This window comes from Sminthopsis crassicaudata, chromosome 2, assembly GCF_048593235.1.
Source record: "Sminthopsis crassicaudata isolate SCR6 chromosome 2, ASM4859323v1, whole genome shotgun sequence".
Classification (NCBI taxonomy): domain Eukaryota; kingdom Metazoa; phylum Chordata; class Mammalia; order Dasyuromorphia; family Dasyuridae; genus Sminthopsis; species Sminthopsis crassicaudata.
In genome coordinates this window covers 472,258,176-472,271,824 of record NC_133618.1, presented here as the reverse complement: position 1 = coordinate 472,271,824, position 13,649 = coordinate 472,258,176, and the positions used below count along the sequence as shown (strand labels likewise).

The window sequence follows — 13,649 nt, the reverse complement described above, 5'->3', positions numbered from 1 at the left end:
AGAGCCAGTCTGAGTTACATATCTCAGTGATACACAAGTGCACACAGGAACACCCAGAAAGCTGCACAGGGTGTGATGTTATTGTTTATCCTTTGTTCTCAAAGACAACCATGATGTTGGGATGGGGATGCCATGACATGAAAGTGAATTGGATGTAAGTGAGGGAGCCTCACTTTCCCCTCTAGAACCATTTGGTCCAGTGGTCAGATATAGCAGTGTGTGATGTAGCATAGTCAATAATTTGCATTATTATATACAACAATATACATAATTAAAGTTATACAAAGGACACATAGGCATTATCAAGCATAATTACACAGTAACATACACTTATAACAAATGCATAACTATAGAATTTTATAAGCTGGGTAAAGCTTATAAAGCTTAAAGATCATTTAATTAAGTCCTTTTTTGCAGATGAGAAAATTGAGTATGAGAATAGTATGTGTCATACAATTAGTAAGGGAAAGAGTGAAAGTCTACACTATAGCCTGGGGCTTGAACTCCAATTTCAGCATTTCCCAAAACTTCCCCTCGTCATGCAATAGCATATACATTACATACTCACTAACTCATGCAATTATGCAGTCACAAATAGATTTGAGGTACATTTGCTTTATTAGAATCATCAGGGACTATGATCATCCATGTTGGACAGGATCTCAGGGTTTAGAAGGTAAAGTGGGCCTGGAATAGGCATGGGGTGAATAGCAGCGACAGCAACTGAGTTGTTATTCACATTTTCCCTAGCTGATTTTTAAAGTTTGCAACTCTATCCATCACATGTTTGATGCATTCTGGACTTAATTCGATGATCATCTGGGGAGAGAGAAAGGATAGAATGTAAATCATAGTCAAGGAGGGGCTTTGAGAATAGTCTTAGGCTCCACTCCCAGCTCATAGCCCAAACCTAAATCCTGTGAGAAATGTTCAGTTCCTCTGGGCTGCAAGTTGGAGTGTGGATAGGAATGAGGTTTACCTTTACTGACTGGACTAGGAGTGGGGAAAATAAGGTTTCTGGGTTGAGATCTTGTTTACGTGACAGGGTTAGTGGTAGGTAGGGACAAGGTTCCTGGGATTATCTCTTTGGTGAAATTTTCTGATAATCACACGTATGGTGATTAGTCTGGAGTCTGGCCTCTCCTGATCTCCTCTCTCAACCCCAAGTGTGGCTGCTGGCCTCTGATTTATTCCTTCTTCTAGGCCTCCAAAATCATTGCTGGGATGAATCCCAGGGATCTCAGGATGAGGGGGTGCAAATTTGGGAGGTGGAATGGATAGAGTCAGGAAGGAAAGAAGAAGCCAATAAGCTTAAGAGGCCTGTGGGAGGAACCTTAGTTGATTCCCCTGATCCCTGGTCCCATTTGAGACAAATCCTATGCTTCTTTACAAGACACATGCCCTATGTATTAGTGCTCTCTGTGTGTACCTGTGCATGGGTGATGGATGTAATTTGTGTCAGGGATGGGAGTGTGGCCTTTAGGGAAGTCTGACTACTTGGAGCTGTGGGGAGGTAAGGGAACTTTTCTTACCATGAACTTTATATTTAGTGCGGTTCTTAGAACAGAATGTTCAGCATAACACTCCTGTATCTTTAGTAAGGCGTTAACCTCTTCTGGAGTAGGGTCATATTTCATGAGGTCCAGTTTTAACAATTCAGGATTCCTTAAGATCATTACAGCATAAGTGGTATAAAATGGAAGGCAGCTTTCGGCTAGAAACAAAAACAGGAGTTGTCCATGGTTAGGAGGTGTCTGAAAACTCATCTTCAGAAATGGTCAGGGGATCTAGGGACCACAGGAGCTCTCTCATATGCCCATAACCTGTTAGTCCTTCTCAAGGAGTTATTATCCTTTACCCAGAGCCTCCTTTTCATTTGGATTGTTTGGAGCCTCTCTTTTGCATGTACCCACAAACCTTTCATGGAGTAATGAAATGGAATTGGAGTCAGGAAACTTGAAGGTTTCAACTAACTGAAAGTTAGTTGATTTCCTAAAGTCAAGATCCTTTAGGCTCTTTCTTGGCCTCTCTGAAACATTTATTAGTCCCTTATTTATCTTCTCCTGGATATTCTCTCTCCTCTCCCAGTTTGCATGACATTGCTCGCTCTGGATTATCCTCTTATCTTTTTTTTCTGCTCTTTTTTAATCTCCTTTGCTCCTTCATCAATCATCCTGCTCATTAATTGAGTTTGCTCTTGGTTCTCCTTTTTTTCCTTTTTATATGTTTTTACTTTGTGATCTTATCTACATCCATGGAGTCAATATACAGATGAATCTGTGCAGATGACTTGAATCTATCTATTAAACTTTAATTTCTCTCAAGTTTATGTTGTGGATCACCGACTGCCTATTAGAAATGTCAAACTGGATGGCTCTCAAACTGAACATTTCCAAAGCAAATTCTACTTTTCTCTCTCCCACTTCTCCCCAATCTTCCAAATTTTCCTATTAATGTTGATGACAACATTATCCTTTTAGTCACTGTAATTTGTGATTTCATCATTCTTCTTGATAATTGATTCTCACTCATCTTAAATATTCAATTAGTTTGTTTCCATTCCCAACATCTCTTGCATCTGACCTACTCTCTCAATTCATGTTTGCTACCTAAATTCAAGCCGAATTACCTCTTTTTTTTTGGGGGGGGGACTATTACAATAGCCTCCTAAATGGTCTTCTGCTTCAAGTCTCTTCCTGTTCTAATCCATTCTCCACACAGCTAATAAATTGATTTTCCCAGTGCAAAGCAGCTTTTTCCACTCAGTCAATAAGCATTTATTACTCAACAAACAGTGACCCCTTTTGATTTTAAAATTAATTATAAATTTCATTTGATCTTTAAATTTCTTTATAACCTGGCTACAACCTCTCTTTCCAACTATGCTCCCTTTTTTGCTCTCCAATGCCCAGTTAGACTGGTCTTCTTGACTTTCAATCTCTGTATCTTGGCATAACTACTTTTGTGTACTTAATATCATTTATTGTACTGTACTTGATATCTCATTTGTACCTTATTTATCTTTACATATGTACATATTGACTTTATTTTCTTTTCTCCTCAAAAAAGAAGAGAGGGAAAAATAGCAGGAACTTAAATTTAAGGCAGAGACTATTTCAGTTCTATGCTTGTATGTCCAGCATCTGGTCCATAGTAAGTGCTTTGTAAATGTATGGTGATTGATCCTTAGAATGAGGTGACAAGCAGTGAAAAGAGCTCTTCTGGAATCAGAAGACCTGAGCTTGAATACTAGTTCTACTACTTATTACCTTTATGACTCTTGGCAAATCATCTAACCATTCTGTGAAATGAAGTGGGAGATGAAATGACTTCTAAGATTCCTATTCCTTCCAATTCTAGATATATATGCTCCTATGGCAAAAATTTCCTTCTTTTCCTTCCCCTTTTGGTTTGTCATTTATACCACACCAGATAAAATGAGTGGCCTCCAGGGGGAATTTTCCTATAATAAAAGCTGCTGATCAAGGGAGTGGGGCAACTAAGTGGGGCTGCAGCAGATAGAATGCTATTCTTAGAATCATTAAGATCATCTTCATGAATTCAAAACTGGCCACAGTCGCTTCCTAGCTTTGTGACCCTGAGCAAATCATTTAATGCTTTTTGCCTTAGATTTTTCATCTATAAAATGAGCTGGAGAAGGAAATGGTTAACCACTAAAGAATCTTCGCCAAGAAAATCCCAAATGGGGTCAGTTATGACTCAACAACAAATGATGGAGGGAAGGATGAAAGATGGGGGAATGGGGATCTAAGCATTTTTGAAGCAGATATGAACTACAGATAGAGACATATCCCCTGCCCTTCGTGCCTCACCACAGCTCTGTATTAACCTGAGACAAATGATTATGTTAGCCCTCTTTGCTGACTCCCATGGCCCTCAGGCTTCCCCAGCTGCTTAGAACTCCTATTTTGTCTCTTTTCCCGCCAAGAAATTATCTCTGCCCAGAGCAGCTGGGAAACAGGATTGGGTTTGGAGTTAGAGAACCTCAGTGAGAGCTCACACAGTGTCTTTGTGACTTTGGACATTTCTCTGGGGCTGATGCTATATATGATCTCTAAGACTCAGGTTTTAAATATATGACCCTCAGATCCCTTCCTCATCCACCAAAAAAATCACTCACACAAAGGTGTGAAGAAGTATTACTCCTCTCAAAAGTTTTGTAATTTAAAAAGAGATGGTATTTATACAATTTGTTTTACTGAATGGGATGGAGGCTTAGTAGGGCTGCTTGCAATCTCTCAAAGTCTTCCACAGAGGGTCTGTCATTAAGAAATTTGGGGAGGAAGAGAGGAAGAGAGTTGAGAGGGAGAGAGGGGGAAGAGAAGGGAGGAGAGAGAGGGAGAAAGAAATAATAAGAGACAGACAGAGAGAGAGAGAGACAGAGAAGGAGGAAGAGGGGGAGAGGGAGGAGGAAGAAGAGGGAAGGTGAGGGAGAGAGAGGGGGAAAAAGAAGGGAGAGGGGGAGAGAGAGAGGGAGGGAGAGAGAAAGAAAGGGGGGTGGGAGAGGGGAAGAAAGAGAGAAAGAGGGAAGGAGAGAGAGAAAGAAGGAGGAAAGAGAGGGAGGGAGGGAGAAAGTGAGAGGAGAGAGATCTTAGGGTAACCCTTCCCTTTATTCCCGAGGTCTCACCATATTGGTTGCACAGGGCTAGGACCAGCAGGAGGCAAAAGGTGACACTTGTAATCTTCATGGTGGCTCCCTCTACCTCTCTTGCTGGAGATTTAAGCTCACCTAGGATTGTCAGCTATTTATATGGGATCAGCCCCACCTTTCCCTTTACCTGTCCTTCCAAGCCTTGTCAATAGAGGACTGTATGGAGAGGGCGGGACTGACTGTGGAGAAACATGTTTCTCCTTTTCTGTATTCTGTCTAGTGCCAGGTTAGCATTTGCTGTCCAGTTTCAAAGTTTGCTGAGGATCAGTGCCATGCTATGTTCTATCAATGACCTTACATTCAAGAACAAGATGAATCATTGGCAACCTGCAAAACTCAGGCTTTTTGAACCTGGACAGATGTGTCTACCTTCATTCTTCCCTGTCCCCTGAGAGTCTGGGCCTGGTCAGAGAGGTAGAGTTTGGTGTACCAGGTCCTACCCTGTTGTCTAGCCCATCTTCCTCACCTCTGCCAAGATAATCTCAGCCAGAACTCTTCCTCAGGGAGTCAGTCAGGTGTAATGTTAGGCTAAATTTCCTTATCTATCATGATCTGGATCAATGATATCAAACTCAAATAGAAACCCTTATTTAGAAAACCACAAATTAACGATATTTGTGCTTTATTGTATTTTTATTTATTTGGTTAAACATTTGCCAATTATATTTTATGTTCAGGAGTTCTGTCTTTGAGTATGTTTGACACTGCTAAGATTCTGAAATAATCTGTCCCCAAAGTTTGCTTATGCCTAAATTACTTTTATGCTAAGCCATCTTTGTTACCTGAAATCAGGGGGTAACTTTCAATCTTCTACAGGCTTTGAGATGGGTAGACTTAGTATAGGACTTTTTATATCAGTAGGTTGTCAGATAACTAAATTATGTTTGTTATAATTAGGTTCTAGCTATAATATATGCTTATCACCTTTCTGTTTATTCCCCTAAAGTCTTGGTGACACTTCTACTCCTACTCCCTAGAGGTAGCTGGTTACATAGTGGATTGACTACTGATTTTGGAGTCAGGATAATGTGAATTCAAATTCAACTTCAAACATTTCCTACCTGTGTGACTCTGAGCAAGTCATGTAATTCCAATTTGCTTCATTTTCCTCAACTTCAAAATTGGAATAATAAAAATATCTACCTTTAAAGATTGTTGTGAAGATCAAATGAGATAATTTTTGTAAGAAGTGCTTAGCATAGTGCCTGATATAAAGTAGGTATTGTATAAATGTTTATTTAAATGGTTGGCATTTACACAGTACTTTACTTATGTCATCTCATTTATAGAGGGGAATAGTTTTTAACTGAGTTTTATGCAGATTGCCAACTCTTATGTAATTTATAGTCTTGGACAGCTGCCTACAACAAGAAGTTAAACCACTTGGTTATGGTGACATAGCTTGCATATGTCAAATATAGGACTTAAACTCATGTCTTTCTGACTCAGACTTAGTCTCTATCTACTATGCCATATTGTCTCTTAATGATGATGATGATAAATGACCAACCAGTGCACATTGGTTTAATGCAGATAGAGAATTAGCTCCTAGAAAGTTTACAAATCTGGGTGACTGGAATGATGATGATACATTCAGAAGTAACAGGGAAATTCATAAGAGTGGTAAGGGAAAGAAAATGACTTCTGTTTGTAAATGCTGAATCTGAGTTGCCCATGGGACATTCAGTTTGAAATATAAAAGTAGAAAGTTGGAGAGCCATGACTGGAGTTCAAGAAAGGGCCTGGAGTTAGATCTGGGTATTATCTATATAGAGATGATAATTGAACTGAGGAGGTCAATGGAAGAGATAATGTAGAGTAAAAAGAGAAGAGAACTCAGGACAGAATCTTGGCTTATATTCATAGTTAGTGGACATATTATTAATGATGATCCAGAATAGGAGACTGAGAAGCAATAGTTGCATAGGTAGAAGTAGCAGGGGATAATATCAAGAAAATCCAAAAGGGAGAGGAGCCAGCAACAGGAAAAGAACCAGTAGAAAAGGAGAGAGAGAATACTGGAGAGAAAAAGTGGATGATAATAGGGCCATCTAGTAGATGAGAAGAGATGGAATCAAGCAAATATGTAGAAAGATTAGTCTCGGTAAAGAGAAGGGTCATTTCTTCATTAGAGAATTAAATAAAGGAGGAAATCTTGGGGGAAATAGTCAAAGAATTGTGCAATGAGAAGAGGAAAAGAAGTTTGAGGCAAATGTTTTGTCATTTCTCCATAAAATATTAGGAGAGGACCTTACCTGAAAGAGCATGAAGATGAAATGCCATGAGAGACTTGAAGGGAGAAGTCAGGGTCAGAACAGTTACTTCTAGAGAATCAAAGTTGCCTTGGTGTAGTGAAGATCCTTTTGAGGTTAGATGACCTAAGTTTGCAGTGGACTTAGTTGACCCAATTGTGTGATTTCCTTCAATTACATTGAGCAGCACAAGAGTAGAAGAAGCGAGATAGTAGGAATAATAGTTCAAAGTGTGGGTGACAATAGGATCAGAGTGCAAGGGATTGAAGAATAGAAGGTATAGATTTGTATCCCAAAGAGGAACAAAAAGGAAAATGATATATCTGTACAAAAATATTCAAAGCAGCTTTTTGTGGTGTCAAAGAATCAGAAATTGAGGGGTTGTCCATCAGTTGGGGAATGGTTGAACAAGTTGTGATATATGATTTTGATGGAATACTCTTGTACTATAAGAAATGAAGACCAGATTGTTTTCAGAAAAGTCTAGAAAGACATATATATATATATATATATATATATATATATATAGATGCAAAGTGAAGTGAGCAAAACCAGAACAATGTTGCATATAGTAACAGCCCAATTGGATGGATGATCAACAGTGAATGGCTTACCTATTATCAGAAATATAAAGATCCAAGACAATACCTAAGTAATTTTGATGAAAAAAACCACTCATTTCCAGAGGAAGAACTGATAAGAGTCTAATGAAGATCAAATAATTTTTTATTTTATTTTATATTATAATTTTTTTTGGTCTGTGTTTTTTCCTCACAACATCACTAATATGGAAATGTGTTTAGCAAGCCTACACCTTTATAACCTATATCAACTTGTTTTCTGCCTCAGGAAGGCAGAAGACTATAGGAGGAGAGAGAGAATTTGGAATTCAAAAATTTTTAAAAGGATGTTAAAAATAATTTTTACATGTAATTGGAACATTTTTTTTAAAGAGTAGAAGACAGTATAAATTTGAGCTGATTTAAGAAGGGGAGTTTAGATCTGGGTATTATCTGTATAGAGATGATAATTGAACTGAGGAGGTCAATGGAAGAGATAATGTAGAGTAAAAAGAGAAGAGAACTCAGGACAGAATCTTGGCTTATATTCATAGTTAGTGGACATAATGTTAATGATGATCCAGAATAGGAGACTGAGAAGCCTGGGGAAAGAGCTGGGTGGAAAAGAGATTGGTGATCGCAATGAAGATGAAACTTATCTTTATCTACTTCAAAAATTGATCCTTAAAGATTTTAACTCTTCCTGAAATGATCCAAAGGTTTGTTGACAGAAAGATAATGAAGCAAGAGATTCTGATTCTTGTGATAGGTACTCAGAGCAACAGTGAAGTATGATGCTTACCCTAGGCAATGATGACCTCTGTGTATAAAGATCCCAGGAAATAGTGACTTTGGAGGATGACAGTTCTTTAGAATCATGACCCTGGATGCCAGTGCCCCTGAGATCAGTGAGATCAAGGCTAGAGTGATGGATAATGAACCTTGGTTATAATAACACTTAAGACAATGATTTTGTGTAATGGGAACTTGCCCCAGGGATGGCAGTTCTGGATAGAAAAAAAGGTTAATTCTGTTATTTCTGTTATGTTTATTTTCCTGAGATCAGTAGCTGGATCTTATATCCTGTAACTGCTGCTGGCTAAAGTCCCAGGATTGTAGGATTCTGAATGAATTTCAGAATTTTCGGCCATGAAGATTGTAACTATTTTGAGATTGATCAATTTAGGACATTCTTTCTCCCCCTCCTCATGTTTAATAATAGATTTTTATTTTCAAAACAGATGCATAGATAATTTTCAACATTCACCCGTTCAAAACCTTGTGTTCCACATTTTTCTCCCTTCCTTCTCCCCTAGACAGCAAGTAATCCAACATATGTTAAACATGTGCAATTCTACAATACATATTTCCACAATTATCATGCTGCATAAGAATAATCAGATCAAAAAGGAAAAAAAATGAGAAAGAGAAAAAAAAAATCAAGTTAACAACAACAAAAATGGTGAAAATACTATGTTATGATCCACATTCAGCCCCAACAGTGCTCTTTCTGGATGCAGATGTCTCTCTCCATCACAAGTCTATTGGAATTGGCCTGAATCATCCCCTTGTTAAAAAGAAACAAGACCATCAGAGTTGATCTAAACATAATCTTGTTGTTGCTGTGTACAGTGTTCTCTTGGTTCTACTTATTTCACTCAGCATCAGTTCATATATGTCTCTCCAGGCCTTTTTGAAATCATCCTGCTGATTGTTTTTCAGAACAATAATATTCCATAATATTAATATATCATAATGTGGGGAACAAGTATGAAGTAAGTATATGGTGAAGAACTTACAGCAATGTTAAATTCCCTTTTCTGTATTCTATCTTCTCTAGGTCTCTGTGACCTGCATAGGTATGTTCAATGTTTAGGCAACTAATTCCTTAGATTTTTTGATGACATTTATGTCTGTCCAGGCTATGGATGTTTAGACTACTAATTGTTTAGTTTTTGAGATATATGATGACATTCAAATTAACTGGTGGGGAAGGAGGGGGCACCTATCTCTTAATGTTCCCCAAACTCATGATGTAATCCTTTTGCAATTAAACCTATAAAAACTGTATATCTTCCCTTAGTTCTTTAGCCCTTCTACTGTGAGCTTTCTTTCTTTCCCTCCTCACGGTGGAATTGCTCATTCTCATGAGAATTTGTTAAATAAACAACTTTTCTGCTTTTTACTTCGAGAGGTCTCTGAGAAGTCATTTTTGGATAGGATTTTCTATCCCTCACAATAACTTATTCAGGACATATTTCAAAGGGCCTTCCTATTATTAACTGAGGTGCTCGTAGGCCTTGCCTGAAGCCCAAGATGAACTGTCATTTTAAAACTGGACAATTGTGGCCCATAGATAATGGTTACTTCTGATACTGGTATTTTAGTACTTAGTCATGGAAACTATCAAACTGTAATAAGTGTGGGCCCTCTCCTGTCTAATGCCACTGCCCCCAGGGAAAAAAAATCAGTCAAAAACTACATAAAATAAGCATCTTAAATTCAAAACTAACTTTCTCTCTCCTTCTCTCTCCTCCTCTCCTTTATTCCCTTTTCTTTAACTCTTCTTCCTCCTTCCCTCCCTCCCTCTCTCTGTCTCTGTCTCTGTGTCTCTCTGTGTCTCTCTCAATCTCTCTCTCTTTCTCTCTTTCTCTCTTTCTGTTTCTTCCTCCCTCTCTTTCTCTCCCTCCCTTCCTTACTTTCTCTCTCTCTTCATATATCTCTCCAACTCTCTCTCCATTTCTGTCTGTCTGTCTGCTTCTATCAGCATAGTAGAATGGACAGAGACTTGCTTTGGAGTTACGAAAAATTTGATTCAATACATATCTCTCACACATTCTTTCTGTGTGACCCTGAACAAATAATTAACTTCTCAGCTTTGTATGCAACTGTCTAAGAGTCTAATGTCAGGGTGTCAACTTGAATTGGTAGAGGGAGTTTTTTTGTCTAGAAGTTTCTATATTAATGAAATAACTAGCATAGTCCCTATCTTCTTCTCAAGAACTACTCCTATCAGCCCTGCTCCCCACATTTGGAGCAAAGAACTTTGATGAGAAGACTGAGACCTTTCCCCTTTCTCTCTCAAAACTTCTCTGCCTCTTTAATTCAATTGAAGAAATTCTTATTATCTCTTATATACAAAGCCCAGTAACATATACAGGGGATAAAAAAAATAACATTAATTCTGCTTTCAAGGAACACATAATCTAATGGAGCAATAATTCACATATATATTAAAATGTGGGAATTCAGTTGAATCTTTCCTCCATAAGTCATGGAGGACTCCTGGGTTATATGAAAAAATATTTCATTTTTAGACATGAGAGTATAAGATTATGGAAAGAAATAAATGGAGATATCAAACTGTATATAGGTCTAAAGAGAAGTTTGCCCATAAGGAGGTAGTGTCATATGGACATGCTGAAATAATGATAGAGTCATGCCCTGTCACTGTTAAAGAGATATGTCTCTCCTGGAACTCTGAACCAATGTGTAATGAACTATGGATCTATGACAAGGGGAAATAAACTGGATTGAACCCTTTATTGGGTTTATTTTATTGGTATTATGGGCTGCATATGTCCTGAGAGAAGGTTGGACCCACCTGAAGTAAATACGCTTGATCTCTTCTACAAAAGGCAAACTTTTTCTGAAGGCAGAGGTGCTCACATGTAACCTTGTTCTGTATTTTTAAAAATCAAATTAAATAAAAATGTTCCTCTATTCGATGAATTGTTAGTCGAAATGCTTGTAGAGGAGATGATGACTACTGTTTTGTGAGAGCAAAAAGTATCAGATACTTCTATTTTTAGGATTTCCATGGGTGGGAAATGATCCAGAGAAGGCCTTTTTGAAAAAAAAAAAAATTATTTAAAAGTATTACAGGATCCACTGTACCAGAAAGAACTAGGGACTCTGTTGAAACATGTTTCCTTTGGAGGACTTGTCCAAGATCATTGATTTTTGTGGGGGTGGTTTGAGATAGTAGAGAATGGGGCAGCTACATGGTACAATGGAGAGTGTGCCAGGCCTGAAGTCAGGAAGACTGATCTTCCTGAGTCCAAATATTGTCTCATTAACTTATTAGCTGTGTCACCCTGGACAAGTCACTGAACCCTGCTTGTCTCAGTTTCTTCATCTGTAAAATAAGCTGGAGAAGGAAATGGTAAACCAGAGTGGTTTGCCAAGAAAACTCCAAATGGGTCATGAAGAATTGGAAATCATTGAAATGACTGAACAATAAAACAAAAGTAGGGCTAGGTTTTCTTTTCTAGCAGGAGCCAAATTGAGAGACTAAAGCAGTCATTAATCTAGCAAGCATGGTACCATTGCAAGGGGATGCAAAGGTTGGAGAGACTACTGAGCAAAGTCTAGAGCAGAGGTTCAGTAGTTATTGAAGTTAGGTTGGTGGGGAGGTGGAAGGGGTGCTCCAGATGATCAGCTATTGCTGCTTGAATGATCAAAATGGTTCCTGGCTTTCCTTTGCCATCTTCTTCTATTCAGAAGTTATCTGGTGGTCAATTAGGAAGGCAGAAGTAGAGTGTAAAAGAGTAACAAAAGGAGTAAAGTCAGAGACTACAGAAATTATTTCCATGAGTCCCCCAATCATTTGTTTCTCTTGGGCCGCTGACACCAGAAAAGAGACCAAACAAAATTAAATGCACCTGACTGAAGAAATTCAAGCCAGGGATGCTGTTAGTCAGGCAATTGTTTAGCCACTCTTCAGTCATTCTTCAAAGTGACACTGGAAAAATACCCCTGAAGCATCTTGGCAGAATTTTGCTTCATTGTGGACAAAGATAAGGATGTGCTCAATAGAAAAAACATGAGCTTGGTTTTCCAGAAGTTGAAATGGACTGGATGGCTGTCAAGAATTAGGGATGGAGTCAGATATCAAGCACAAACTGGACCCCTGAGAAACAAACTCTTGCCCCAACAATCCTTCATAGACTTAACCTGCCTGGATTCATGGACCCCAGTGCAGCAGGGATAGTGGAAATGCAGATGATTAGTGACCTGCTATGTTAGACAACAGAGGGTAGATAATAAGAGGTAACTTGTCACAGAAATAACAATGGAGTTGGAGTCAGAAGTCCTAAATTTGAATCTGAGCTTTGCTACTTATGCTCTATGAGACCTTGCATAAATTCCCTAATTCCTCTGAGTTTTCCTTTCCTCATTTATGAAATGAAGAGTTTAGGCTAGATAGTTTTTAAGATTCTTTCTCTACTCTAAATCTATAACCTGATATTTACATCAGTTATTTTATCTGAGGCTTAAATCTCTAAAATATAAGAAGGAGTTGGCCTCTGGGGCCTGATGGAGGTGGATTACCCATAGCAGTGATAGATTAGAACATTCTTAGGTTTCCCCACAAAATGATGGACATCTACAAGAAAGTGGGTACCATTGGTGTTGGAATGTCTAATAAACAGTCAGTCTCTCTGGAGTTTCTGGGTTAATTGGAATTGGTTCTAAGACTGTTCAGAATCTTGTGGGCAGTCATGGACTTTAACCTTAGCACCTTAACTCACCATATGTCTTAGGCAGAAGGAAGATAAAGGACAATATTTCAGGGACCACCAGGGGTCCTAGGAACATAGAACCTGTGGGGTATGGTGGATTCTGAAAAATTAATTTTCAGAAATTCTTTCCCCCAAGGAATAAAAGGCTCACCTGAGAAACTCAATATGAGAGTATTTTCACTGCCTGAAGAGATTATAGGAGGTACAAAGGGGACAATGCACATTATCTTCCTCTAAAATTCCCTATCTCAAAAGTCTTCTTATAGTTTACTGTATTTTATGTACTCTACAATCCATTGATTCTGACCTCAATTTTTCTTGTCCAAGATATTTAATTGCCTTACATCCTTCTCCATCTTTCTTCAAGTCTCAGTTTCCTGCTTTCTGCAAGGTTTTTTCTACTCCTTATTGACAGTGCATATTCTCTGAGAAGACTTCCAATTTATCTTGTATATATTTTAATGTGTACATAATTGTTTGCATGTCCTCTCTCTCTCTCTTCCTCCTCCCAATGAAATTATTAGTTCCTTCAGGGTGGGGACTTTTTTTTTTTTTTTTTTTTTTTTTGCTTTTCTTTATATCTTCAATTTACAGTGCCTGATATGGGCTTAATCAATGTTTGTTGAATTGATTATTCTTG

At 38.2% G+C, this 13,649-nt stretch overlaps 1 protein-coding gene across 1 annotated transcript; it reads right to left on the bottom strand.

Annotated features, from left to right (window-relative positions):
• Positions 1 to 599: 599 nt before the first annotated feature.
• On the bottom strand, positions 600 to 4,723 carry SCGB2B2 (secretoglobin family 2B member 2). Its single transcript, XM_074285182.1, has 3 exons — positions 4,649 to 4,723; positions 1,533 to 1,714; positions 600 to 819 (listed from the first exon to the last, which is right to left on the bottom strand). The coding sequence occupies exons 1-3, from the start codon at positions 4,707 to 4,709 to the stop codon at positions 736 to 738; spliced, it is 327 nt and encodes a 108-aa protein (XP_074141283.1). The 5' UTR covers positions 4,710 to 4,723; the 3' UTR covers positions 600 to 735.
• Between the last annotated feature and the right edge of the window lie 8,926 nt (positions 4,724 to 13,649).

Coding starts and splice junctions, on each gene's coding strand:
- SCGB2B2 (XM_074285182.1), bottom strand. CDS start 4,709: ATGAAGATTACAAGTGTCACCTTTTGCCTCCTGCTGGTCCTAGCCCTG. Junction 1,715..4,648: donor AGCCCTGTGCAACCAATATG/GTGAGACCTCGG, acceptor TTTTGTTTCTAG/CCGAAAGCTGCCTTCCATTT. Junction 820..1,532: donor CACTAAATATAAAGTTCATG/GTAAGAAAAGTT, acceptor CTCTCTCCCCAG/ATGATCATCGAATTAAGTCC.